Source organism: Podospora bellae-mahoneyi (genome assembly GCF_035222275.1).
Source record: "Podospora bellae-mahoneyi strain CBS 112042 chromosome 1 map unlocalized CBS112042p_1, whole genome shotgun sequence".
NCBI lineage: Eukaryota > Fungi > Ascomycota > Sordariomycetes > Sordariales > Podosporaceae > Podospora > Podospora bellae-mahoneyi.
The window spans coordinates 6,866,033-6,893,938 of NW_026946359.1; the positions used below are offsets into that span (position 1 = coordinate 6,866,033).

A 27,906-nucleotide genomic window follows, 5' to 3' on the forward strand; every position below is an offset into this window, starting at 1 on the left:
TCGTACTGTCTATGCTGTTTATGCTGTCTCTCTGTCTCTCTCTCTCTCTCTCTCCCCCTCTGTGTGTGTGTGTGTGTGTGTGTGTGTGTGTGTGTGTGTGTGTGTGTGTGTGTGTGTGTGTGTGTGTGTGTGTGTGTGTGTGTGTGTGTGTGTGTGTGTGTGTGTGTGTGTGTGCGTGCGTATGTGGTGATTCAAGGGGTCCAAAAACTGCTTTCAACAATCAACGGAATATGGTGCACCTACTACCACCTCATCACGTTGATCAACTGTCCCCCCATGTGCTCTCGAGCTTTTATATGACGTTCAGGGGCTTTTGTTGGGGGTAGTGACAGTCGGTATAGTAAATAAATAACTGACACGAGGTTGAGAGGCAAAGATTAGGTGAGGGCCTGCACGGGAGGTGTTAGTTGGGTCCATCGAGCCCGAGTGTTCTGGGTGTTCGAAACTTGCTTTGTTTTTTTTTTTTTTTTTTTCCTTTCTTCATGTGCTAGATTTAGAGAGGATAGAGTAAGCGCACAGCTTATTGGAAAATGTCGTGTTTTTTTTCGTGATGACATGGTGCTTCGTGGTAAGAAATGTGTAATACATCGGCAACAGACATTGCGTTCTTTTCTACCTACTCGCATCTCTCTATAGGGGCAGTGACATGAATAAAACCTTCACACACAAACATCACAGAAGTAGAATTCGGCATAATACAAGTCCGATTAAGATAGTCCCGGCTGGTATCAAGACGAACGAGAAATATCAACTACCAACAGGATTTACAAAGTTCCGCTCATAATGATCATCGAATACAAACATGATACACACTCCAGGATGTCGACGAAATCAACATCCCACTCTCCTGTTGCCTTCCCAAACTCCACCGAGCTATCCCTGACCCCATCCCTTCACCATTAAACCCCCATTTGTTAATGTTCCGTGTTCTCCAAAAACGACCATAACCCCCTTGCCAAGTATTTCCAGCCCAAAAAAATGCAACGCCAACTTGTCAGTGGTCACCCATCCCCAGAATGAAATATTCATCTGCCTGTTTGTTGCTATCCTCCCTTTTTTCGCCTTACTTCCTGCTGATTTCCCAAAAAGCCATGCATGCCTGAAAGAGATTCCAAATGTTGGAAGAAAATGCAAAGAAGCAACAAAACCACAAAACTGCAAAAGAACAACACAAAAAGCAACCCATCACTCCCCATGGACCCTACCCCATAATGAACCAAAGACCTGTTGACCATTGCTGAATATCGTGATAGAAGAATGACTCAGTATCCGAGTTTTCGGGTGGGCTTGGCAACTTTCTTCTTCTTGGGAGCCTCCATCCTAGGATCGTCAAAGAAGCTGTTGTTGCCCTCGGGCGAGTGGTCAAACAGCGACTCGTCTTGCTCTGCAAACTGTGGATGCCAGCCATTTGACGGGCAAGCCGACCTTCCAGAATCCCGATACTTCAGGAGAGCATCATAGGTCCTGTCCAACAGAGGCTTCGCATACTCATTGCTGTCCATCTTTGTGGTGTCTTCATTGTCGAGCTTGCGAGAAACAGCTGTGTCGATGGCGTTCCGGCGTCGCTCACGCTCAGCACCGATGGCTCCAATTGGTCTCTGCACGGGGCGATTCGTTGGATCATGTATCTGCTGGTCCTGTTTGTCCAACTGATTTTGTGTCTGCTTTTGCGCTCCTTGGTCCAAAGGGGAAATTTTTGAAGGCACCGCCGGACGAGGGGTGTACTGCCCATCATAGTTGGACGGGAAGCCTGCTGGAAAGTACTCCATTGCCTTTTCGGGAGGAAGAGTATCGTGCACAGGGCCTTTTTTTGGGTCCTGGTCACTTGGTCGAAATGGGGTGCTCGAAGAAGATCGCCGCAAGTCGGGGGAGGCGCGCGACTGCTGGGCAGTTGAACCGTAATTCCCAGACAAATTGTGCTGAAGCAGCTGGCTCGGATGCTCTGCATCATGCCCCCTGATGTCTCCATCACGGAGAGCCATGTAGTTGACGCCAGCCTGAAAAGGCTGTCTGATGATGGAAGATTTAGTCTGGTGCCCGATTGGAAAGAGGGGACGGGCCGCGGAAGTTTCGTTTTGGCTTTCCAAACGGCCGATACGCGCAGAAGAGGTTGTTGGATCAAAACCATTCCGCTTGAACTGGCGCACGCCTGGAGGCCCTGCCGTCAGTGGCCGAGGGGGTCCGGATGAAGCAGTGGAAGGAAGACCAGCAGGGTTGACTGTGGACCTATCTCTTCCAAATCCAATGTCAGACGTGGTAGAAGATAGAGGAGACGGAATCTCAGAACGACTGAGCAAAATGTTAGCTGGTCGAGCTCTCGCAAGTGCTTTTTGAGCAGCCTTCTGCATTGGATTGGGATAGGATGCAAGATTGGTGAGACTCTTGACCGTCATCTTTGACGATATTAGGGTGTCCTTGGATGCAACACCATCCTCATCGTCCAATACCGAAGGAGCTGTAGGAGGAAGAGGAGGAGCTGTAGGAGGAGGAGGAGGAGGAGGAGAAGGAGGAGGAGGAGGAGGAAGATTTTCTGACCGAAATTGAGGAGGCATCGTCATAGCGAGGTACTCCTGTTCGTTGATGGGGCTGAGGGCACGATCGTAATTCTGCTGGAGAGGCGTATACTGCTTCAGCACGGCGGCCGTAGTAGGCGGAGACGGAGGTGAGTTCTCCAGAAGGGCCCTCAAGGGATCTGTGAAGTCGAACGGGTCTCCTAAAGGGGACTCCGGAGGTTGGGGGAATCTCCTAGTTCTTGGCCGTCTGGTGGGCGCCTGAATGGGGGCTGCTGCGCTGGGGTTGTAAATGGAACCCACCGTGGTGTAGGTTGGTTGCTTCTTGGCTTCCACGTCTGCAGCTGCGGTCATGGAGATCTTGGAACACGATGAAGCTACATCCATTGAGACGGTGAGTAATCTTGGCAATCAAGCTGCAGAAAAGCGGATGCAGAGCGAGAGGGTGTGAATGTGATGGGTGATGAACGAGCTCGAAGGCGGATCAGATGTGGTTTCGAGAGCACCAGTTTCAAATCGAACGAATGTCTTTTTCTCTCGGGGGATGAAATAATTATCGAAGTGCACGGAAGAGTCGAAGACTGAAGATTGATGTGTGGGAATTGAGATTGGGGAGTGAGAGGGTGACGCGTGGATAAGTGCTGGTGACGAGATGGCAAGGAGAAGAATGGAGGTTGGACATACCGCTGCCACGGGGCCTGTAGGTGAACCCTCTGTTGCTACCTCCTGCAAAAGAATTCATCGAGTTGTAGGCCTGGTCTCGGAACATGTTTTCTCTTTCGCTGGCAAAAGCGAGGCAGCTGCTCTTTCCGGCAGGTGAGGTGGTGGGAACGGTGAAGGGGCTGTTGGAAGGCGCGCGGTGTCGTGGAGCTCCACGAAAGATTCGCACGATTTGCCGTCCGAAAGGTAGTGGCGGAAACGGCGCCGGCTCTTGAAAACTGGAACCGTTGTCCTGTGTGGCTTGACCTTCAAGCAGAGCAGCGCTTTCCACAACAGTCCGGGGGGCGCTGGGAGTTGGAAGAAGGTGGCCGGCGGAGCTGCTGGAGAGTCTCTCCTGCCTGGGCTTGGGTTGCTCTTTCCCGGGCTGGCGGGATTTTACTTTCCACACCGGTCACGATCTCAAGGTTCAGACGAAAGGGGAAGGAAGGTGTATCGCAACATGTGGCAGCCTGCGACTTCTGACAGTCACGCTCTTTCCCGATCGCAATATACTAGGCACGTGAGACTTTAGGAACCTTCAGGATCACGACATCACTTTTGGAACTCCGCAATGAGAAAATGGATAAGGTAGATTCGGATATGGCTAGCCTTCTGGAGTCTTTGGCAAGAGCCGCTCATTTCGACTTCCGCAGAGAAAGTGAGAACAGCCCCAAGAGATATCAGCGAAAGCTCCGACATTATCCACACCCCTTCAACGGTTTGGCCATCTGAATTTATTCTCCCCCACCAATCGTTCAAGCACGAGTACCGAGTGACTACCATTATTCATTATTCAAGACTCGCGGGTAAGAGGTGGTCACTTCATGGATGGCAGAAGAGTATCAAGGCACACCAACGGTGAGAAAATTCCTACTTCGCCCGCAATGTTTTGGCCAGCGGTAAAGACCTTCGATCGCAGTACTGAAGAGACAAAAGCACAACGCACACAGCAGCAAAGCCCGTATACAGAAGCAAAAAAAAAAAAAAAAACAGTTCATGTCCCATGATACCATACATAGTCATTCCCGCACGTGAGAGCGCAATCCCAATTCCATACCCAGAACACAGATATCCCGTCATGAAGCCCGTCGTTATTATCTCCGTATCTTGATCCCCCCATATGTCCTGGACTTCCTTCTCTCCAATAACCCTAATCCCCATCACAACCTACTACTGCTCATCCTCCTCCTCGATAACCCCCGGCGTAGCCCTCTCCCGTCTCCTCTTCGGCCTCCTCATCCGATTGCTGCTGATCTGACTGGCCGAATCATCTGGCGCCAGCTCGCTCATCTCATCAGCCCCCCACTCGCTATCCGCCCCATCGACGCTCTCGTCATCCGCCCACCCAGGCCGATCATACACCCCGCTCGACCCGGACAGTGGCAGGACGTCAATCCCCCTCATCCCCAGACCTCCCCGTCGCTGCTGCAAGCTCATGCTGAGCGCCGCGCCCCTTCTCCTCAGCGCATCCCTGACACCCATAGCCTGCTCGTGGAGCTTCTCGAATGCGTCCTCGAGCGCTTCCATTCCGTTGAAGATCTCCCTTTCCAGTTCCGCTAGACACGCAATCTCGGTTTCTTCGTCATGAGTGATGGATGCTCTGTTGGAGGGATAAGAAGACGACGCAGCCGAAACACCGCTGATGAAGGAAGCTGGCGTCGGGCCGCGGGAGAAGCCGCCAAAGGGAGTGGCATTCCTTGACATTGGCCCGCCAATCCCGCCGAAAGGGGTAGTCGTTCTGGACATGCCGCCGCGAACACCCGGGCTCATCAGGCGGGAGGGCATGTTGCTCGCTGGTGTCGTTAGGCGAGAAGGGCCTTCGCCAAAGGGGATACCGTCATCCTCGGCGCCAGACCACAAGAACCCATCAAATCGTCCCGAGATCAGAATCTCCCACTCCGAGGAGGTGATTTCCGAAATGGTCACCAAGAGATCGTGCCAGCAGCCTGGGTTGCGGACGAGGTATACCGCTGCCTCGGCGTCACGCGGGGCCACCGGGAGACGGTAAAGTCTCTGAAGAGACAAGCCAGCCTTGACAACAAAATCATTTCTTGACTTGCGCGCCGGTGTCGGCGCACGGTTCGCGGGTTGAAGCTCCCTAGAGCCAGTAAGGAAGGCGTTGAAGTAGGGCCTTTCATCCGTGTCTAGGTTGGTGAGAATCGCAAAACTCAAGGTCTCATCATCGACTTCGGTCGGGGGAGGGGCGGGCGTCTTTTCGCAATTGACCATCCACTTATCAACCGCCATCTTGACCCGTTGCGTCTGGCGCAGGTAATGCTCTCTGAACTCCTCGGCAATGTCGGGGTCCATCTTTACCGGCGACGACGGACGAGGGGGGACGTCAGCCAATTCTTCCACGGCCTTGCCCGCAAGCATCGAAAAGTCAAAGGGTGGCCACGGCGGTAGCTCAACCCGTCCACTGACACGCTCGAGCACCTCTCCCCAGCCGAGCCCTCTGTTGACCTCATCAGACCTCTCGCACATGACGCAGTTGCATCCATGCGGAGGCAGATCCCTGTTGAAAACATTCTCCAGCCGGTCCAACAGGCGACGGGCCACTGTTCTGTGTCCCGTGGCGACAGCGACCGAGCCATTGCCGTTGATTACCGTCTGGTACTGGTTGAGGAGGTTGAAGAACGGCGCGAAGAGCGTCTCGGCACCTTGAAGGGGTGGGTTGGAGGGTCGCGTGCCATTTTGCCGTGGCAGTACCGAAAGAAACTGCCTTGGTACTGGCTGCGGGAGACCACCATTCTGCATGAGATAGTCAACCCTCGGAACATCCTGAGGATCGATAGACGCCGGCGGTGGAGGCGGGGGAGGGGGTGGAGGAACGGCGCCGGTGGGATGTATCGCCGGAGTCGCCGAAGGGGTAGGCAGATCGGAGGTGCTGTAGTGGTTATTGTCATGAACATCAGAGGTGGCATAGTGGTTGACGTCAGAAGTAGCATAATGATCCTTCTCGCCGGGCAACACGGGTGGTGGCGGCGGAGGAAAGTTCTGTGTATGCAATGGGGTCTTGGGAGAAGAATCAACCGCAGACTCGGGGGATGAGTCGGTCTCAACCCGAGGCCTGGTCGATTGAGTTCGTCTAGGGAGGACTTGTGTGGCATCCGAATCCACAGTCGAAGGATTCGTGATTTCTGAACCCTCCATCTTGGACTGTCTTGTAGACGGAGCTGCTCGCAACACGAATGTGGCCTGGCTGGAAGCCCTCGACAGCTTCGACTTTGACTCGTGCTTCGAAGCCGCTCTCGACACATACGAGTTTCTCGACCCTGGCCTGTCATTTTCCTGCTGCGAAGATGGAGTGCCGGACCTCTTCTTTGGGTCTGACAGGTCTGTCTCGGGCGGTGAAGGGGGTCTATCGTCCTGACGCGACTGTTGTCTGGTCGACTTTTGTCGGGTAATCCCAGGCGAGTTTGTTGACTTGGACCGCTTCATCTCGCTGCTACCGAGATCGGTGGGCTCGGGAGTGGGGGGGTCCGTCCGTCTAGCCGGAGTCGAGACATCCTCTTTGCTGTACAGAGCCTCCTTGCTGTAATTCTTGTTGACTGAAGGGTACGGAAAGCTCACCCGCTCACCCAACCCTCTCGCCAACTCGGGCACCAGCTCAGTCATTGAGCCGGCAGCCGCCGACTTGCTACCGGGCTCGTCCTTGTCCATATCTCCTCTTGACCGGCGCTGACGGTGGGAATGCGATCGCGAAGTGTAAAGCAAGCCCTCGCTGTCGGTGGGCCTCTTGGAGGATCTCGTCGAGTGGTGCCGGCGGTGCGTCGACGACGAGAGCGACGAATCCTTGTCCTCTCTGTACCGATCCCTTTCGCCGTCCCGATCTCTGTCCCTCTCCCTCTCCCTCTCCCTCTCCCTCTCCCTCTCCCTCTCCCTCTCCCGGTCTCTATCCCGCTCCTTATCTCTGTATCTCGACTTGTCCCTCGGCGCCCTCTCCCAATCTACATCCCTTTCTCTGTCGCGCTCGCGGTAGTCTCGATCTCGGTCACGGTCTCTGTCTCGATCTCTGTCTCGATCTCGGTCCTTTCGCTCCGAAGTCGTCCTGGAGGATCTATGTCTCTTCACCGAGTCACGCGATACAGGCTCTTCAGTTGCGACGGAGCCGTCGCCTTCCCAGTCTTTAGTGGATGGCATTTTGAACCATGACAGATTTTACAGCCCAAACAGCCCGCCCTGAGCCAGCGGGAGGCTGCGGCTGCAATACTAGGGGGGGGGGGTTAATCCGTGGTGGTGGAGGGTTGCAATCTGCACGACAGGACTTCCGCACAGTGTCGGGTGTCGGTTGCGGGAGTAGTAGAGGCAAGGTGATACTCGGCACCTCCTCGAGGACGTCGTGGGAGGGTGTCGTGGTTGGTTGCGGCGCAGATACGGTCCGCAGGAAGCAGGGCGCCGCGGCGGCTGCGGCTGTGGTGCTTGATTTGAACTCTTTGGTCGTCAGGCCCAGTTCAACCAACCGGTGTTTCGATCGGTGTGCGGTGCGGTGCGGTGCGGTGCGGTGCGGTGCGACTTGCAAGATGGGTGAAAGTTGCGGTGGTGGTATTTTTCCCCTGTTGACGTCGAAGCGAGAGAATGAGAAAGAGAGTACAAAGCCGTGAGACCTTCTTTTGCAGAAACGACAGGACTCAACTCAGACCAAACCTGGCGTGCAGTTCCAGGTAGAGAGAATCACGCCCAAGCGATTCGATTTTCCAGTGCTCCCCGAGAAAGGCACACGCAGGGCCATTGGATGCTCGATGCTGCCCACGTTGTGATTCGATAGCGTCCTGGACAGTACGCGCACGGTGTTGTTTCTGGCAAGGTTGGGCTTCGACCAGCGCATCGAGTTCAAATGGCAGGGCAGTGGAGAAGAAGGCAGCAGCACCCATCAGATGACATCACAGTGTGTCTAGCCCCGTCACTCGGCGAATTTCCACGGTGTGATGTGTCTGGCTGCGGGGACTTTGTTGCAACGTTCAAAATCCACCTTCACCACCATCAACACTTTCCATGTCTTTTTTGATATTGGAAATGTATGCTCCCGAACACAGCATGAAGCGCACAGCATGTGATCATCACGGACTACGTCTCACAGTCACTGTGCCCCTGTTCTCAGCAGCAGCAGCAGCAAACAATCTGGCCTTCTCGAGAGCACACTGACCTCATCCAAAAGATCGGTGAGAGAAGTGTCTCCGCCCACCAACCACCTTTTTCCCATTTATTACCCACCCGTCTCCATCTGTAGCTATTCTGAGACAGAGTTCGCAAGACTCTTGTTTTCGAAGTCAAGAACCCCGTGTTGGAATGCAATGGTGAAGCTAAGAATAACTTCCATCGGTGCATTCTCCAAGCATTATCGCTCCTCCCGCATTGGCAGGAAACCCAATGACACTGCTGACAAAAAGAATAGCCGCCAGCTGGATAGACAATCACATAAGTCACACCTATCCATCCCGCATCACCAGACACACAGTTGTGAGGTGTTGAGTCATATTTGATCCTCTTCGCAGCTGTAAACTCGTTTGTAACAGCCAAGAGACTTTGAACTATTTCATAGCTCAAGTTCCGGGCATCACAGATATTCATCCATTCAGTAATTAACTGTCTTGAGGCCACAACCCTAACCCAGCACCTCAAAACATCTTCCACATTCACCGAGACTCTCAACCAGTTGTGTTGTGGTATTGTTCATCATTTGTCCCTATATTCCCTACATAACCCTTTTACCTTCCCTCAACCCTTTCAAAAACACAGAAACCTGAAAAAAAAAAATGTAAAAAAAAAAAATAAAAAAAAAAATAAAAAAACAAACCATCTATTCATGACACATTTCGCTCTTCCCCCGTTACTCGACCCATTTTTAAAACCTATCCAACAACCCAGCGCCCTCCAGTTGCAAAATAATCTGGTGCACAATCCCCCTAACGCTCTGCTTCTGCAAATCAACCACCAAGTCCGCCTTCTCGGGCGCCTCATAGGGGTCATCCACGCCAGTGAAACCCTTGATCTCGCCCGCCCTCGCCTTGGCGTAGATCCCCCTCTTGTCCGTCTTCTCGCAGTACTCGAGCGGAGTGGCGACGTGCACGAGGTAGAAGTCACCATACTTCTCCACCAGCTCCCGGGCGTGCTTGCGAGCCTGCTCGAAGGGGGCGATGGGGGCAGCAATGACGGCCGCGCCTGACCTGGTAAGTTCGGAGGCGACAAAGGCAATGCGGGCAATGTTCTTGTCGCGGTCTTCCCTGCTGAAGCCGAGCTCGGAAGAGAGCTCGGAGCGGACGGTTTCGCCGAGGAGAAGGGAGACAGACCGTCCACCCTGCTGGTTGAGAGTCACCTGCAGCGCGCGGGCAATCTGGTCCTTGCCCGAGTTTTGGTAGCCGGTAAGGAAGACCGTGAAACCCTGCTGGGAACGGGGAGGGTGCGACTCCCTGAGGACCTTGACGACCTCGGGGTACGAGAACCACTCGGGGATTTCCCTTCCGCTGCGGAGTCTGGAGCGGAGCTCGGTGCCGGAGATGTTGAGGGTGCGGACGCCCTTGGGGATCTGGTCGACGGGGGCGTACTCGTCGCTGTCGGGGAGGTAGGTCATCATCTGGAAGGGGACGACCTCGATGCCGAGCTCGTCGCGGTACTTTTCGACGGCGTACTGGGCGTCGTAGGGGCCGTAGAAGTCGACCCCCTTGGAGTTCTTGCCGGGGCCGGCGTGGTCACGGCCGACGATGAAGTGCGTGGCGCCGTGGTTCTTGCGGATGATGGCGTGCCAGATGGCCTCGCGGGGGCCGCCCATGCGCATGGCGAGGGGGAGGAGGCCGAGGACGGCCATGCCGTTGGGGTATCTGGGGAGAAGGGCCTTGTAGACACGGACACGGGTGAAGTGGTCGATGTCGCCGGGCTTGGTGAGGCCAACGACGGGGTGGATGAGGACGTTGGCGTGGTGAGAGCGGGCGGCGCGGACGGTGAGTTCCCTGTGGGCGCGGTGCATCGGGTTACGGGTCTGGAAAGCGACAACCTTGGCCCAGCCGAGCTTGTCGAAGTGAGCGCGGAGCTCAGCAGGAGTGTCTTTTTTCACACCATGTCAGCACTTTTCCCCCCTCCTTTTCTTGCTCCATCTTGTCAACTCACATCTCAACTCGACAAAATCATAATGCTGCAGCTTGTTGATAGCCTCAAGCTTGCCACCGACATAAAACTCCTTGGCGGTGTTGTAAAGGTACTGAATAGCAGGATGCTCCTCATCACCGCCGAAAACCTCCTTAGCCTCGAGCTCCCTATCTTTTATTAGCCACCAGATCAACCCCCGACATCACCCCCCCTTTCCTGACCGGAACTCACTTATTAGGCTTGTAAACATCCTCCACCGTCAAGATGGCCAAGTTCCTATCATCTCTGAAATCCCGCAGCGTGATCCGCGCCCCGGGCGCAATCTTGACCTCGTCAATCGTCGCTTGGTCAACATCAAGAGTGATCGGCATGGAGAACAGCGCGCCGTCGGCCAGACGGTTGTCTTTTACGACGCCATTGTAGTCTTTCTCGGTCATGAAGCCTATTTCCCGCCATCATCTCATCTCATCAGCTTTCGTTTTGTTCCCCATGTTTGTTCATCCCCCGTTTTTGCAACGCGCTGCCTGCCTGCCGGGTAAGGCATGGTGGCTGTAGAAAATGGTGTAACTGAGCCTCACCATCCCACCTTCCTTCCCTTCTACCATTCACCATCACCACCATATTTTTGGCAAGCCATTGAGTGCTGAAAAGTGAACATAACGTACCCTCAAGAGGAGAGAAACCACCCGTCAAGATCAACTCCAAATCGCACAACTGCCTCTCGCTCAGCAGCAGCGCGGGGAGCGTCTCGGCCTCGGCCGAGAGCTCGGCGTGTCTGGGGGCATCGCGGGCGATGAGGTCCTTGAGGACGCCGCCGTGGGGTGTGTTGGCCATTGTGGAAGAGTGTGGTGTTGCTGTGAAAGAAGAATCGGGGTATCTCAAAAGGAAAAGGAAAAATCAAAAGAAGAGGTTTGAAGAATAGGAGAGGGAGAAAGAGAAGTTGGAAAGCGAGAAGTGGGTTGGAGGTGGGTTGTATAAGTTAGTTTCTCACGTTCAGGTACACGGGTCCTCGACGGGTGGGCAGGTACCGGTCGTCGTCAGGGTATCGGATGGCGTGTGTGTGTATGTAATAAAGAGACGTTCTCTTGCTGCGGTAGCGGAGGTTCCTTTTTTTCGGATCAAGATGTTACTAATCCGCTGGACCCTTATGGAAAATGCTGTCTGAACAAGCCGTTTTCTCGGTGGAATTTAACTATGGGGGCCGTCTCTATATTTCCCTTCCCCATCCCATCCATCTCCTTACGTCCGTCCATGTCTCCGCGGGGCACCTTCTCTTGGAAACAAATCTCTCTCTTTCCAAAGAGGCGATATCAGCGAGACATACCTCATCCATGTGTCTGCCCAGTCTCATCAGTCATAAAGCTGGGGTAGAAAGGTTGGGATAGGATGGCTTCATCCAGATGTCGCAACCTACACCCTCAATGATTGAACCATTCACACTCTGTAAAGCCCCCAGGAACCCTGAATGTATCAAAACATCAAACAAGGTCAACCCCTCCCCCCACTTTGACGTGCAACGCGGGGGAGGGGGGAGGGGCTAATATTTCCTCTTTCATGCCTGCCTTTCGTAGCTGGCTGGTCTTGAATAGCCTCACTTCATTGTCATCCAGACATGCAACTTGCAAACCTCCCCGCCCCTACCCTCGTCCTCCACATCACCCCTTCTTCCCAATCGCAATTGACCTCAAATCCCATTCTACAACTTCTCAATCATCGTCCTCCCCAATCCAAACAGTCTCCAGGCTCCCGGGTACACACCCCTCCTCCATCTCGAAGACCCACAACCCATCAATCAACCCGCAAGTCGCACCTTTTAGCTCGGATGACGTGCTCACCCATTGTTCACACGCAAAGTGGGGCCCTTCACTCACACACCCACTGCCACCCCCTCCGGACCTGAATCTGTCAAATCCAAGGGCATCCCGACTCCCGTAACGGCGGTTGTCGGTGGATGTCGGTTTACGAGTCCGTTACCGGTCTCAATTGCTGAGAAAAACCCCACCAAGTGATGTCGTCAAGAACGTGGGAAATTCCGATCTGGAAAACGTGATCGCTTTTCGAGCCCTTTGGATGACAGGGCTGCCAGTGGATGCATGTGGATAGTCCTTGGCATTTAACCCCACCTGTTGCTGGGTCAGAGCCATCAGCCGAGAGGGTTAGGGTTGCTATTGCTGAGCCCCTTTTTAACCCCTGAGACACACCCATGGCACCGCTCTGTCAGATAAATAAGCATAGATGAATGGTCACCACCCGTGTATTAATCTAACCGATCAAGCTTTTCCTCGACTCCAACATTGCCTCCTGCAAATACATAACAAAAGAAAGAATTAGACATGTTGTGGGCTCAGACCTGGCATTGCCAGAAATGCGTCAAAAAGTGAAAAAAAAAAAAAAAGATATATGTGCAACATCGTTCGATATTGTCAAGCAACACATCAAACGTCAAAAAACAAATCTCAACAAAGTTCCATCACATCCGCCACATGTTTCTTCATATATTGGACATGATCTTGGTTTTGTTGGTGCCAGCCTCACTTATGGCTTCGGGTTGCGAAACAGTGAAGGCGCGGTGTCATTGACACCGTGATGGTGGTCCAGTGGGCCCTGGCCATTCTTCAAAGGCGTGATGACTGCGATTGGTGGCGCTGAAGTTGAGATTGGTGCAGGAGCTGGCGATACAACCATCGGCATGGTGGTGAAGCTTTCATGGCTCGATGACTCGACGCTGGTAGACGTTTCCGAAATACCAGTGCGGAAGCTAGTTCTGACTGGTGCAGTGCCTACATGGAGGTTAGCCATGGTCCTTTTTCAGTCAGAAAGTGATACACATACCAAGGCTTTGGCTAATCGTTGAGGTGACGTTCTTCCAGTACGAGGAGATCACGGTCCCAGAGACGCGAGAAGAGATCAGTGTTCTGAAAGTCGTCTCGTTGCACGTCGTTGAAAAGGCCCCAGAGACAGTGGAGTGTGTCCTCGTCTTGTGATGATGATGCTTCGATTTTGAGTGGTGATGGCGTGTCGTCGTGGAATTGGTCAAACAGGTGGTATCTGTGGAACTGGTGACGTTCGGATAGGGGAATGGCGCAGATGTGATGCTACTCAAGGATGGGGTCGAGATTCCAGATGTTGCACCCGGAGATGAAGTTATCACTGGCGCTGAAGATTCCGTGCCTGGAGTTGAACTGCTTGTCAACGATATGCCAGTGGACAAGATGGGGCCTGTCGTCGATTCACCAGTAGACAATAGCGGGGCTGAGCCTGTACCAGTCGTGACAGTGATCACCGTTGTTCCGCTGATGACAGTAGTTGTGGTGTTGATCAAAGGGTAAGGTGCAGAGCTTGATGGCAGGGTAGATGCAGAGCTGGAAATTCCGGTCCCAATGGTTCCCGGAGAGGAGTACGGCGCGGTCCCAGATGAGTTAAGAGGAGGGAAGCTGCTCGAGGGACCTGGAAGTGGGGGAATAGCCGTGGGCCCAGAGGTTTCTGTTGAGTTCGGGAAGGGGAATGGAATAGATGAGAGACTGTTGGTGGACACAGGCTCAGAACCACCAGTCTCAGTGACAATTGTCCCTGATACGACAGTTGGATTGATGGGTATTGTCGAGTTTCCTGCTGGATATGGCGGAGTCGATGATCCTGAAATGCTCGATACCGAAACGGTCCCTAGGCTACCGCTCTCAGTAGTGATTGTGCCCAAAGCGCTTGAGGGCCCAGACTGAACTCCAGGAAGGGTTGTGTTCGGGAAGGGGTACGGAACTGAAGTCGATGGAAGGCCCGGCACAGATGTCGCTGGACCTGTCCCTGACGTGCTGCCTGTACCTGGAGGGCCCCATGACCCCGTAGGCCCAGTGAGCGAGGTTGAGTTTGGAAGAGGATACGGGGCCGAGGGTTGTGATGTTCCAGGGATGCTGGTGGTCGGAAGACCAGTTCCAGAACTGGGAATGACACTTCCTGTGACTGGTGCCGAAGAGCTAGGCAAGACTCCCGTCCCAAAAGGTTCAGCTGTCGTGGTGCTGGTTGTATTCCCAAAAGGGTACGGTGCAGTGGAGGATGTGCCCGTGGACAATCCTGTACCAGAGCCAGCCGTAATTGTTGAAGTGACATTCGTCAATGGATAGGGAGTGCTTGTCGTCGGAAGACCAGGTGAAGGACTGGTACCTGTCAGACTGCCTGGGACAGTGTATGTTACATTCGGCAATGGGTACAAAGGAGGTGTGGACGAAAGGGCTGACGTCGCGCCAGTACTGCCGCTAACAGCTGAGTATGTAACATTGGACAGTGGGAACGGTGGACTGCTCGTAGGAAGACCAGAGGAAACTCCGGTACTTCTAGTGATGCCTCCGGAAGTGGTGTTCGGTAATGGATATGGCGGGCTAACTGTTGGCAAGCCCGATGAAGAACCTGTGCCTCCAGTTCCGCTCTCCGCTGGGGTATATGTGCTATTGGGCAAGGGGTAGAGTGGAATACTCGTAGACAGACTCGATGATACGCCTGTGCCCCCGGTGGCTGTACGAATCGGTGTCGTTGTGGCATTGGTCAATGGGAATGGCGGAACAGTTGTTGAAAGAGTTGAAGAGGTGCTTATCCCTCCAGTGGCACTAGCAGGCCCAAAAGATGTGGTGTTCGAGAGCGGGTACGGCGCAGTGGTCGTTGGTAGGCCAGATGAGGGGACACTACCACCGGTGGTGACAGTTGAGTTTGGAAGCGGGTATGGAGGGCTGGTGGTTGGGAGGCCGGATGAGGGTCCTATTGAGCCAGTGCCGGCTGGGAAAGATGTGGCATTCGTCAAAGGATAGGGGGCATTCGTTGTCGGAAGCCCAGATCCACTACCTGTTCCTTCAGTTGGACCGCTAAATGGTCCTATAGTGGTGTCATTTGTGAAAGGATAGGGCGCGCTGCTACTAGAGGGAGCAGAAGATGATCCAGTTCCCCCTGTTGGCCCTCCGGTAGGACTGCTGGTTAACCCAGTCACCGTCCCATTTGTCAAGGGATAAGGTGCGCTGCTGCTCAAAGGCGCTGATGAGATCCCTGTCCCACTACTAGAGCCACCGGTAGAACCGCCGAATGGGGTTGTAATGGTGCCATTTGGATAAGGATAAGGCGCGATGCCAGTGGAGAGAGACGTTGAAAGAGCCGTCCCAGTACCGGCAGTCCCAGTAGGAATAGGCGAAGTCACATTCGACAAAGGATATGGTGCTGTGCTAGACGGTGCAGTGAGACTGGGGCCTGTCCCTGTCACACCGGCAGTCGTGATAGCATGGGTAGTCGAGTTCGGGTAAGGATATGGTGCTGCGCTGGAAGACTCAATCACAGGAATGCTTGTTCCCCCAGTGACTCCTCCTGTTGATAAAGGCGTGGTTGTATTGCCGACTGGGTATGGAGTGCTGCTCGTGGGATAAAGAGAGGAAACCCAGGTGCCACCTGTCCCGGATGCTGGCGGCACAACCGTTCCTGTCCCTGGTAATGAACCGCTTGGCCCAGGTGCCGATGTCGTATTTGAGTACGGGTATGGGGCAGATGCCGAGCTCGGTGGGATTGAACTAGTAACACCTGTCACAGTATCTGGCGACGGACCCGCAGTGCCACTGCTGGGGAATACCGGAACAGTAGAGTTTGGTAGTGGAAAAGGTGGCTGGCTAGAGGATGATGGTGACAAGGAAGAAATCCCGGTTCCCGAGGTTGAGAGTCCGGGTGCTGTACCACTTGGCCCGACAGGGAACGTCGTGTTGGGGAACGGAAATGGTGCTTCGGTAGACGGCAGCGTTGAGCTTGAAACTCCGGTGCTAAAGGGTCTTGATGTGCCAGTAGGTACAGGATAAGTAGTGCCGTTGGTAGTTGGGAATGGGGCCACGACAGAAGAGCTTTCAGGCAACACACTACTGATCCCAGTGCTGAAAGAGGCTACCCCGGGAACAGAAGTTCCTCTTGAGCCTGTGGGTACCGAGCTTGAGTTTAAGGTTGGGAATGGTGGTGTGATGGAAGAGGATCCAGTTGTAATAGAGAAGATACCCGTTCCTGAATATGTAGGCGCCGTGGACAATCCTGGTGCGCTTGTAGAACCCTGAGGAAAGCTCGTGTTTGTTGTCGGAAATGGGGGAAGACTTGAAGGAACACCCGATGAAGACCCAATCACGCCTGTTCCGGATGGTGATGGCACTATATCGCTCGAATAGGCTGTCGGTCCCAAAGTGGAGCTAGCATTTGACAAGGAGAATGGAGGGCTCGCAGGAGAGTATGCTGGGTATCCTGTTCCCGTTGTGAGGACTGTTTGGCTAGAAGCGCCAGTCCCAGCTGTCGCCGCTGATGTGAAGGTAGAATTGGGCAGTGGGAAGGGTGGGAGACTCGTCGAGCTGCCGGAGGGAGAAGGAATTGTTGATCCAGATGAAGCAGTTGCCCCGGTAGATAACCCTGGCGCACCAGTGGGCTCTGCAGTGAAGCTAGAGTTGGTGAATGTGAAGGGAGGCACGGTCGAGGAACCATAACCAGACGAGGGGATGGCACCACTTGGCAGTCCGGAGCCTGTCGGTGGAGTGGATGATGAATTCGACTGTGGAAAAGGAGGCAAACTAGAGGAAGGGCCAGAAGAGCTCGTTGATAAAGAACTCGATCCGCTTGAGAACCCTGATCCGGTTGGTCCAATTATCGTGCTTGAATTTCCCAGGGGATAGGAAGGTCCTGGACTAGCTACCGAGCTGGATGAAGCCGTTGGCTGCGTTGAGAAGCCGCCCGTGCTGATACTACCTGGGGCTGTGACTGTACCAAATGGGACTGAATAATTGCCAGTAGGGAAAGGAGGGACAGAGTTCGTGACTGTGCTTCCAAATATTCCAGAACTGGTAGGGCCGATGGGACTAGTCCCAGGCGAGCTTGGGCCCGGGGACGAAGCAGATGTGTTTGTGAGCGGATATGGCACAGACGAGGTGCCAATGGCTGAAGATGCAAGACCGGACGGTGCAGTTCCGCTCGATGATGCAGTTGTGACAATTTCTGTCCCCGAGATTGAGGCTGTGATATTCGTCAACGGAATGTAAGTCTCGCTTGCGGTGCCAGACGTTGAGCCTGTTCCTGATGGTCCGCTTGTTACTCCAGTCGAATTGCTCCAAGGATATGATGCCGTTCCGCTTCCAGTCGACACGGCTGGTGCTGTTCCACTTGATGTTCCAGGTGACAGCACAGTCAGTGAACTCTCGGTCCCGGGTATCGGGTTTATTCCCGAAGGACCGACGATGGTGGTAGAGTTTGCAAATGGATAAGGAAGAGAGCCCGGGGTTGATGTTGAAAGACTTGATGGTAGACCAGAGCTCCCTGTTGGTTTTGGCGTCGTGGTGAAGTTCCCGGTTGGGTACGGCGCACTTGATGTTAGTGAGGTGCCGTTGGGGCTCGAGACAGACGGAGCGCTTGTTCCTGGAACACCAGATGAAGTTGAGGACAGAGAAGATAAAGAGTTTGGTGGCAATGATGCTCCAGAAGAACCAGTGCCCGTAGGAAAGTAATAGCTTGATGAGCTGGAGTTTGACAATGGAAAAGGAACAGACGGCGAAAGACTGCCCGTCAAAGAAGAGATGCCTTCGGATACCGTACTTGTTTGTGCACCGCTCGTGCCGGGGATCGCAGATGGGACTGTAGTATTTCCAGTAGGATATGGAGCCGATGTTGTCGGCAACGCAGTAGGTGTGAGGGTCGAAAGCGTGTTGATAGGGGGTGTCGTCCCAGTAGGCGAGCTACCAGTACCAGGACCAGCGACGGTTGATGTGCTATTTGGCAAAGGAAATGGAAGCGAAGACGACAGCACCGGTGGAATTGTCGGCACACCAGGGCTACTGGAGCTCACAGGCACAGAGCCGTTAGACGACAGAGACGGCGAGCTTACAGGTAATCCAGATGATAGGGTTGCAGCTGAAGAGCCCACCCCTGACCCAGGCACAGTGTCACCAGAGCTGATAGTACTGTTTGGAAGTGGATAAGGCACTGACGATGATCCGAAGCTCGAAGCAGACACTGAAAAACCAGAGGTCTCTGTGCCCACAAGGCTAGTCGAACCTGACGAGGGAGATACCACGGTTGGCACGCTGGAGAGCCCAGAAAAGATTCCAATTGATGTCCCATAGCTTGATGGCGTTGGACCAGGGCCGTTACTTCCAATGCTGGTGCTGCCTCCGGATTCTGTAGAGTTTGGAAATGGAAATGGTATTGTAACACTGGTCCCAGACGCAAAAGTTGTAGGTAAGGTGCCCGGTTGCGAAGAGGTGGCGGTGCCAAGTGGGATGGATCCAGTCGATGAAGTTGGAAATAGCAATGTACTACTGCTTGTGCTTGACACGGTAGACGAGGTGGCATTTCCTGGCGTGGTGAATGGATAAGATGTGCTGGGACCAGCGGAGCCTGGAAGGCTGGAGCTCGAATTGCCGGACGGGAATGGTGGCAAAGATGAGCCAGTTGGACCAGCTGAACCAAAACTGGTACCAGATCCAGAAGGCAGTGTTGTCACTGAGACTGAAGACGAAGATGTTACAGTGGCAAATGAAGATGTTGAAGGCAATCCTCCAGACGTTGAAGTGCCAGTCACATTTGAGAAGGAAGATGAGCGTCCCAATGTTGTTGCAGGGCGAGACGTTCCAGGACCAAAGGGTGCAAATGGTTCAGAGGCGGTTGAGCTTCCACTTAAAGGCAAGGAGCTGTTGGTATAAGGATATGTCGTTGGAACCGGAACCGAAGAGGTCGAGGTCGAGAGACCTGCCGATGACGAGGATGTAGCAGTTACTGAACCCTCCACTCCCGTTGTTGAAGACGTGGTGTTATATCCGTATGGTGTAGTGCTTGTAGACGGCAAAGTTCCAGTGCTAGATTCTGGCACTGATACTGAACTGTTTGACGATGGCAACGACGATGTTGTGACTGATGCACCACCAGTTGTTGTGTTGACATAGGGAATGCTGCTGGTCAAACTGCTGAGTACTGACGAAGAAGTTCCGAGCGAAATTGTGCTGATCGAGACTGAGCCAGTCAAGGATGGCGTAAGAGTGACAGAAGAGATTTCACTCTGTGTTGTATTGGCACCTGGAACCGTAGAGCTTCCACCGGACCCAGTTGGGGCGGTTGTGGCTGTCGAGTTCCATCCTGAGGGCTGGCCTGACGAAGACGTAGGATAGCCTCCTGTTTCGCTAGTCAAAAGAGAACTTGACGATTCAACAGAGATTGTCGACAATGAAGCGGCGGTCCCAGTGCGGCTGCTGCCAGTGCTTATTGGCGTCTCAGAAGCGGACTCGGTAGACAAGGTCGAGGTGCTCGGCGACACCATGGAGATTGAACCTGAGATCGAAATAAATGTACCAGTCGCTGTCAGTGTCACAGTCCCGGTTGTTGTCAGCACCGCAGAAGCACTTGTTGACTGAGATTCGCTTGCGGCCGTTGTGCTACTCGACGTCTCATTAGGAGAAGTGGATGATGGTGACACCGGAGAGCTTGTGGTCGCAGCCGTCGTTGCTGTGCCCGGCGTGGTCGTTTCTGTACTCCCGACTATAGATGAGCTGATCAAAGTTGTTGAAGACCCGGTTGGCTCTATCGAGCCACTGCTAAGACTGGATGCTGCAGTTTGTACCTCACTGGAACTAGCCCCTGATGTGCTTGAAAGACTGATTGGAACAGAACTTGGACCTGAGACCGAGCTAGTGACCGAAGAAACAGATGATGGCACGGAAGAAGTCCCGGAACTGCTGCCGGTAGGGATCCCGGTCGATGCTGAGCCTGTGCTCGATGTTGGGCCACCGGAAGAAGCAGAAGGACTCTTACTCGAAGGCCCAGTTGAATATCCAGACAATGTACTGGTCAAAGCACTAGACGACACAGAGCTAGTAATCGAGACAGATGTTGACGATTCAGGTGGAAGCGACCCTGTCACCGAAAAGGAGCCGAGAGAAGGCGTAACACTCGGAGAAGATGATGCGCTGGCTGATGTCTCCGAACTTGTCGTAAACGTAGGGGTGCCCTCCGTAGATGTGGAAGACACGCCCGAGGTAGTCGATGTAATAGGGTAAGGAGACGTGCTCTCGGAAGATTCCGTACTGGACGTCGAAAACGTATACCCCCCAGTCGAGCTTGGAGTGGTGAAAGTGTACGCATTTGACGATGTCGTCTTCGCCGGCTCATTCGAACCAGTGGTGTCATAAGGGTTTCCTATATGTCCATCAAAGGTCAGTAAGCTATTCACAGCAGCACACGATCCATGATAGCCAACAAAACAAAAACGCAGAACTTACCAGGCGTAGTGTAGCCATACCCCCCACTGGTAGTTGAAACAGGTGGCGGAGGGGGCCCATATCCCAGTGGCTCCTCATCATCACCATCATCCCCATCATCTCCATCATCCCCATCATCTCCATCATCCCCATCATCACCATCATCGACACCGTCACCATCATCATCACCACCATCATCCGTCCATTCACCATCATCATCGCCATCCTCATCGTCGCCATCATCTCCACCACCATCCCCACCATCCTCTCCTCGATCTTGCCTAGGCACCAAACGCTCATAGCTCACATGTGATATTCCCACCTCGGGAACAGCAGGGAGTCCAACTGCCCGTCTGAAACGTGACCACAGACCGCCATCCTCACGAGCCAATGTGAGAGGCGTCGAATTGAGAATGGTAATGACCGAAGCAAGGCCAACAACCACGGCTGAAGCCTTCATCCTTGTGAGGAAGCAAGACTGTCGGGGGCCTGACACTCGGCGGTATGTGGTTGATGAAACTTCACCCCTACAAGAAACAGCTCGTGAGAGAAGCTATACTTGTTCGGGGCAGGCTGGATGCACGAGAGGGTCTGGTGTCTATCCTTGATTGGTACGGCAAAGCAAAGCATGCGGCAAAGTCATGAACTATGACATAGCAAAGAATAAAAGGGTATGGTAGAACAAAGTTTGAGATTCGATTCTTCGAAGATCTGTTGACCTAGCGGTGCTGGCAGAGATTCAAGAATGAACGACGTGTTCGGGGTATGTTCCTCTGCCCCTATCGATGGTGATGATGTGGGAGGGGGTGAATGATACCTAGGCAAGCCCCGGCGAGGAACGATCAGAAGGCCGCCGAAATGATACGAGAAGACAAAAGCCGGCTGGAAGGTGGAGTAGGAGGCAATGGGGGGAAGGAGCGGGTGAGGGAAGCGGGAGACGGCGGACCCGCGAAATGAGGAACAAGGACAGATATAGCAGGAACACCCCTGAGATCAGCGAGACTCGAGAGAAAATCTCCGCATTCTGCCTGCCACCTCATATCTATCAGGGTGTCTGAACTGAAGTGGAAGGGGCGATGGAACCTGGAGCGGGACAAGTTCCTCAACGTCGCCCGAGAATGGCGTCAGGTTAGGCAGTAGCACATGGAACGAGAGATATCGGTCTTGTCTGGGGCGGGAAAGGGCGAAGGCGACGAGGGGCTCCGCTCTTGGGAACCGTCGAGTCCCCGGCCTCCCGATGTTCCGTCCTTCTGCTCAGGATGGAAGGAGCATGCCTGTGCTGCCTGGAACAGCTTGGATGGGACTGGAGAGAAGGAGGTCTGCATGTCCAATGTGTTAGCATCAGATGTGGCCACATGCTGGAGATAATGCAATACCTCCCTAACGGCAGCGACTTGAAATGAAGTCTTCTCATGCCCCCCTGCTCTGGATCTTTGTCTAACACTCGGTTTCGGCCTGGAGCGACAGAGAATCCATCTGAAATCGGCCTGACTTACTTCTTGGGTGACTCTGGAGAATCCATGTCCTCTGTGATGATGGTGATGGCGGTGGCCTTTCGCTCTCCTCAAAGCGGTGAGGAGGGTTTGGATGAGACGGGAACAGCGAGTGGATGGCTGAGCGGGTGCACCTTGGGCAGCCCCGCCCAGGATTCTGTTTGCTCCTGCGCAGAGTAAGGCAAGTGAACGCAACTGTTGGCAAGATGGCACACAGAGAAGAGGGAGAAACCGTAGCTGATTGGGAACACCCGCCCATTGTGGGAGCTGCCGCTGTCAGGCCTTCCCGATCCCCGACGTCTTGTTTTCTTTTCTCTAATGCTTGTTTGGGTGGGAGGTTCGCTCTGTCAGCCACGCCTTGCCTGTCTTGAAATCACATGGCAGCTTCAGTCAGTTGATTGATGCTGGGGTTGCTGATTATCCCGATGACCGGTGATCCTAGCTCTGGTCCATAATATCGGTTGTTTCTGCCTGTTTTCTCCAAGGGAGTCTGTTCATCCCAAAAAGCCCACAACCATGAAGTGAAACTTGTTCACCCCGGATGGAGAGAGAGAAACAGAGAGAGAGAGAGAGAGAGAGAGAGACATGTTCTCCGGTCGGATACGGTTCCTTCCAGAGGTATGTGCCCCGTCGACGTAACGTCTTCGTTCCGCCTCGTCTGGTATCATGTGTAGTAACAATCAGCTCTGGAAATGTTGAGGGGTGGCAGGCTTATGGAACATCATATTAGTCTTTTCAAGCCTTTGGATGAGTACCAAGGGACTTCCCGAGTTGCTCAGGCCGGGAGCTGGTGACATTGGTGAAAGAACTGAAGCTGCCCCGGTGCTGTAGCTCCTGACAGAGCTTGTCAGCTAAGATAAGAGGTGCCGAAGAAGTGCTACAGGTATCTGTTGTCGTGCTTGCATCACGCCAGAGCTGGTCGATGGTTACTTGACAGGGGTCGCTATATGCAAGCTGCCGTACAACTAGATTGCTTGTTCCTGGTGTTGGGTTGCACTTTGTTTCGCGGTGCCTGAATTCTCAATGTGTGCTGAGATGGCAGCATATCTCACAAGTGCTGTGTATTGCTGTGTCATGGAAAAGGCCATCAATTATCCGAGTGTCGCCGTGGGATGTGTGCAATTCTGCATTGTAGTCGTTGGAAACCTCAATTGCTCATTACTACGGCCTCAATTGTGGAATGTAGGTCCACACTGTGGCCTATTCTTCTGGCTCGTTTTTTGTCTTTAATTGTGTTCACCTGGATGTCCTGAAGCCCAGCCTACAAGACAGCATGTGCAAAACAACGTTCCATTAAAAGACAGAGCATCCTTCTTTGAAAACCTGCAGGCAAAACGCCGGAGAACGCCTTCCGTAATGCAAACTAAGACGAATTAAGAACCATCAAATCCATGCCCTTGAGCTCCTTGACCACCTCAACCCTGTGAGAAGAAATCCCACGCAAGCTTGGATACTATGAAACAATGTTGGAACTTCCAGCGCCGATAAACCTTCGCCATTTCCGAGCGTCGAAAGGGTGGCACGGCATGCTGCGCTGTCAAAATGTCGTGCTCCACCGTCTATCGATGCTGCTCCCCTAAATGCCGCCCTCACCTTCACATGGGTTTCTCTGTATCATGCTGAAAGGAACACCGTTGGGACTGTGTGACCGGGCCCTGGTCGATCAGGTAATCTCGGCCCTTTGCACGAGTCCAGATCTCACTCCACTTTCTTGGCCGCCTCCCGGAGTTCGGGGGCTGTGGCCTTGGTCATCTCGGTATCCTTGCCCTCGATATCAGCGGCCCAGAGAGCAGCGCCAACTACATAGGATGTCAGCAATAAACATTGGGTTTCCATTTCCAAGAGACCTACCTGTGTTGGTGAACGAGAAGACGATGGACGCCACCGGAACCATCTCGAGAAGGGTGGCAGCAGTTCCGAAACTGGTAACGTCAGTCATGGTTAGCCAAACCAAAACCTCAAATTGTGCGTGATACGTCAGAGTGTCGCAGGTGGATAGTTTAGCCGACATGTGCGCTCTCGAAGCGATTTGTGCTTCATGAATCCAAGACTTTCGGAGGCGTCTGAGAAAAGATATAAACTCACCCAGTGTAGGGGCCCTTATGCTTTGAGAGCCACTCAGACTTTCTGGATGCAGACCATCCCTTGAGTTGGAAGTACTAGAAGCCATGTAAGCGAGAGTTAAGGTATGTGGGTAAGAGATGTTTCCACTAACCCGATCATGAACAGAGTTGCCACGAGCCCGGCCGCGGATAATGATGAAGGCCACTGTTCCAACAACCGGAATAAAGTTGAGAGGCAAGTACATGAAGTATCGAACCAGCTCCTTAACGCTGAATTTGCTGAATGGTTTCTTCAGTGCCTTGCCCAGTTTCTGAATAGCGTCTCCCCGAGAGTTGACCTCTCTGCCACTTGCAACGATCTCTGTCTTATTTTTCGCGATCAGTGTACCGTCGAATGTGTCCAGAAGCGCGTCCTGGAGCAGCAAGCTTTTCGAGAGGATCGAGACAACGGCTGCGCTTTCGTTGAGGACAAGAAGGATAGTTGTGAGCACAGCGAGAGGCCCGTTCACGAAGACCATGATGGCCAACTGAGGGAGATATGTGAAGAAGAACATGGGTCCAATGACTGAAGCATAGAGCCCGAGGTAAGGTACCAGCTTCGAAGCCAGGGGCTTCCACAGCTCGCGATGGGACATGAAGTAGAAAATCCCCTTGATGGGATACAAGTAAGACCGGCTTTTGGCAGCATCGTTCAGAAGGGCCTTGTATTTGTCGATGTCCTCTTTCGCGACCTCCTGGGCCTGTTCAACAAGTCGGTTGGGCATCTTGTCTGTGTCGTGTCGGATGTGGTGGTTATCCTTATCGTTATCGCGACTTATCAAGGTTGATGATGTCTGGAGGGGAGTCGTGTAGGTGCTTTTTAAAGAGTTGTTTGGGAAGAAATTTAAGGTATGGGACTCGGGGTGGTCGTGATCTCTGTCAACATTTTGAGGAAAAGCAGAAGCAATTGTTAGAGACAAGAAATCACCTTTGTAGCCAACAAAGCTGAGCTGCAAGCTCCTGTTGTGGTTCGGGTGACTGCCATGTATGTCGTCATTGGTTTTCCATGACGTTCTTGGCAGCTTGTTCCTTCAACGGTCAGCTCCACACTTTGGCACCTTCCTGTCGGGAATGGGACCCACATTTGCCCCCAACCCCGGTGCGTTTCCTCCTTGAGGTGGCCCAAGCGTTCCATGGGGACCAGATGAGCCGATCACTGCATTGAAGACGACGAGTGTAAACCTCAAGCATAACATGACGATGCAAAGAGAAAACACTATGAATCATTTCCCTCTACCGTACTTTCCCTTCGCCATGCCTCCAGGTGTCCTCCACCCCATCCAAGAGAACTCTCGCCAAATACAGATTTCAACCAACACCCAGTCCAAGTTGTCCTCCCTAGCGTCTAGTATAATACAGAACCCATGTATCGGTAGTAGTAAACGTCCCTAACTGCTGAGTTGTCCAGCGTAGAATTGAAAAATATGCTTTTCGTTTTATGTGCGAATGTGTGATTACAACAAATATCGAAGAAACGGCTTACCGCCCGGGTTTGTCGTGGGGTTGATGCAGCTGAAGCAGCTGGCACAGCCAAGATGCTACATTCGCGATCATGTTGTCGGCCTAGGAGTACAAGGCCTCAATGAAATAGATGAAGCCGAATACCAGGAACGCGATGGCGCCTCCAACAGTAACTTTGTGTGATGTGTTAACAAAGAGTCACGTATGGGACGAATATTTGGGGACGCAACTTACCAACCTTGAGACTGACCTTGCCGGCAATGGCTCTGCCTCCAATGACTGCAACACCAGTGCAGCAGGCATGGCCCAAGACAGCACCCAAAGTCACCCACCAATAATCCTGACCAGCCGCCATCGCAATGGTAGCAATTTGACTGCGATCACCCCACTCTCCAAGGAAAGTCATGACAAAGGTCTGCACCCACGCAGGGCTCAGGAGCAGCGAAAAGAGATTGCTCAAGCCAGATACAAATCCACCGAGAGCGTTACGACCAGACCGGTTGCGGCTCTCGGGCGAACTCGAAGGGCTGCGAGGAGGAGTGGGGAAGCGAGACTTGGATCGGGACTTGCGAGTGCCAAGGCCCATTTCCAGAGCATACGGTGAAACACTTGATCTTCTACGACCGTGCTTTCTGGCCTCCTGCTCTTTTTCTGCCAACTCTTGTTCCACCTCCTGCATCTCGGCGGAAACACCCTCGTCCGGGCTCATGGCAAGACCTTCACGCAGCAGTCGGATACCAAAGAAGGTGAAGAGCGCAGCGGCGAGGAAATGCGTCAGACGCTCCGAGATTAGGGCAGGCACGGCGTGACCCAACATGGCCGAGAGGACAGTCATGGCAACCAAGGCGCTGAGAGCGGCCGTGAAGACCACCATCCGGTCATGCTTCATCGCCATCAAGGCAGCAACAAGGAACGTCTTGTCACCAATTTCAGAGAAGAGAATCATGGTGAGAGACAGGACAAACGAGTGGAAAGGTCGAATAAGCCCTTCGGCTTCATCGTCTCCGGAGCCCGAACTCTGGCCCTTGCTCCCCTTAGTGATGTCCAGATGGTCGATGTTGGCGGCTGAATCAGGCAAAGGAAGGGATTTGTCGTGGGTCTTTTCGGGAAGGTCTGCCGGTTTCTAAATCACTGTTAGCAATCACGTGAATATTGACCAGGTTATACTGAAAACCAACCTCGAGACCGGAGACATCCTCTGACGTTTTATCTCTGCCCTCGCCATCTCCAGCTGCGGCCAGGATCTTCTCCTGGTCAGCGTGTGGAAGGGGAGGTGCTTCCTTTGGTGCCTGGGGCTTGTTTTCAACCTTTTCGCCAGTCTGCTCCTTGAGCTTCCGCTCCTTGTCCTTCTCGCTCACGCCGCCCTCCAATCCTGTGGTGCCCTTCTTGGGCTCCGATCGATTCTTGTCATCCATGACTCCGTCGTTGCTGTCCGGGATCTTCTTTCCGTCAATGATTGTAGGATCGGTCGGCCGGTCTTTCAGGACAGGCAACTCGGAGGATACGGATGCGCTGTCGAGCTCGACGAAGGGACCGGCATGGGGCCTCCCGTCCTTGCCGTCAATCGGCGCATCCTTGGTACCATACTTTTTGACGGCAGCTGGTGTGTCAATGATGGGGTCTGATCTGTAGGAGTCGGCGGCAACCGAGTCCCTATCCAGCTGTCGTTCGGCGAGAACAGCGGTTGCGGCAAGGGACTGTAGGAGCAGGAGAACGAGTGGCGATTGCTTATGACGCAGCTTCATCGTGGGCTAAAGACGTGACAGCAAGGGAATGCTAGTTCTATTTTGTATGTCGTGGTGTGACTGCCAACGTTCTACTGGAATCGCAACGAAGGAAGGCCGAAAACGGTTATGCCGTGGCTTTTGTCGTATGGCGCAAATCGGGGGCCTACGTGCTGCAGGTAAGGTCAGGAAACCGTGTCGATGCCGCCGCGTGTTGCAGTTGTTGCGATTATGATTATGTTGTCTTCTGCTGAAAAAGGTATACACAAGGGATTGTCAGAAGAGAAAGAGAACGAGCTGCGGGTTAGAAGCCAGCAGCAAACACGAGAACGGTTGTACTTGTAGAGATGGAAAAGTTGAGGCGAGGTTGTTGGAATGCTGGCCTGCGCGGATCCTTGCCAGGGGGTGTTCTGGGGATGAATTTCTTAGCGGGCTGCACGGGAAAGGGTGTTTCACCGCACAGCCACTCGAATCTAGATTCTCTACCAGTCGGGGGGCTCAACACCATAGAGGGTAACATTTGGGTGGGAAATGTCCAGGACAACCCCGAAAACATATCTGAATTACGTGATCAGATCATTGGTCGAGACAGCGTCGTC

The 27,906-nt window shown here is 53.4% G+C and overlaps 6 protein-coding genes across 6 annotated transcripts; all 6 read right to left on the minus strand.

The window, feature by feature from the left end:
- Window positions 1-686: 686 nt before the first annotated feature.
- Window positions 687-3,418, minus strand: QC761_120250 (uncharacterized protein). Its single transcript, XM_062875307.1, has 2 exons — window positions 2,536-3,418; window positions 687-2,289 (listed from the first exon to the last, which is right to left on the minus strand). Exons 1-2 carry the CDS (start codon window positions 2,895-2,897, stop codon window positions 1,263-1,265), a joined length of 1,389 nt encoding a protein of 462 aa, XP_062738554.1. The 5' UTR covers window positions 2,898-3,418; the 3' UTR covers window positions 687-1,262.
- A 961-nt stretch (window positions 3,419-4,379) lies between these two features.
- Window positions 4,380-7,352, minus strand: QC761_120260 (uncharacterized protein; the record flags this gene model as incomplete). The annotated part of the gene is made up of 1 exon (XM_062875308.1): window positions 4,380-7,352. One exon carries the CDS (start codon window positions 7,350-7,352, stop codon window positions 4,380-4,382), a length of 2,973 nt encoding a protein of 990 aa, XP_062738555.1.
- Window positions 7,353-8,851: 1,499 nt separating this feature from the next.
- MET3 (Sulfate adenylyltransferase) lies at window positions 8,852-11,126 on the minus strand (the record flags this gene model as incomplete). The annotated part of the gene is made up of 4 exons (XM_062875309.1): window positions 8,852-10,250; window positions 10,314-10,459; window positions 10,524-10,734; window positions 10,958-11,126. 4 exons carry the CDS (start codon window positions 11,124-11,126, stop codon window positions 9,055-9,057), a joined length of 1,722 nt encoding a protein of 573 aa, XP_062738556.1. The 3' UTR covers window positions 8,852-9,054.
- A 1,701-nt stretch (window positions 11,127-12,827) lies between these two features.
- On the minus strand, window positions 12,828-22,552 carry QC761_120280 (uncharacterized protein; the record flags this gene model as incomplete). Its single annotated transcript, XM_062875310.1, is given in 4 exon segments — window positions 12,828-13,072; window positions 13,125-20,465; window positions 20,549-20,647; window positions 20,657-22,552. Coding segments are annotated over 4 exon segments (8,016 nt in total). The 5' UTR covers window positions 20,988-22,552.
- Window positions 22,553-23,295: 743 nt separating this feature from the next.
- On the minus strand, window positions 23,296-24,847 carry QC761_120290 (uncharacterized protein; the record flags this gene model as incomplete). Its single annotated transcript, XM_062875311.1, has 4 exons — window positions 23,296-23,819; window positions 23,872-23,942; window positions 24,106-24,179; window positions 24,236-24,847. The coding sequence occupies 4 exons, from the start codon at window positions 24,845-24,847 to the stop codon at window positions 23,719-23,721; spliced, it is 858 nt and encodes a 285-aa protein (XP_062738558.1). The 3' UTR covers window positions 23,296-23,718.
- An 838-nt stretch (window positions 24,848-25,685) lies between these two features.
- GDT1 (GCR1-dependent translation factor 1) lies at window positions 25,686-27,780 on the minus strand (the record flags this gene model as incomplete). Its single annotated transcript, XM_062875312.1, has 3 exons — window positions 26,762-27,780; window positions 25,818-26,706; window positions 25,686-25,756 (listed from the first exon to the last, which is right to left on the minus strand). The coding sequence occupies exons 1-3, from the start codon at window positions 27,326-27,328 to the stop codon at window positions 25,686-25,688; spliced, it is 1,527 nt and encodes a 508-aa protein (XP_062738559.1). The 5' UTR covers window positions 27,329-27,780.
- Between the last annotated feature and the right edge of the window lie 126 nt (window positions 27,781-27,906).

What these genes read in the sequence shown, in the direction of transcription:
- QC761_120250 (XM_062875307.1), bottom strand. Translation starts at nt 2,897, where the DNA reads ATGGATGTAGCTTCATCGTGTTCCAAGATCTCCATGACCGCAGCTGCA. An exon ending in ACGATGCCTCCTCAATTTCG is followed by an intron (nt 2,290 to 2,535) that starts GTCAGAAAATCT and finishes CATTTTGCTCAG; the next exon opens with TCGTTCTGAGATTCCGTCTC.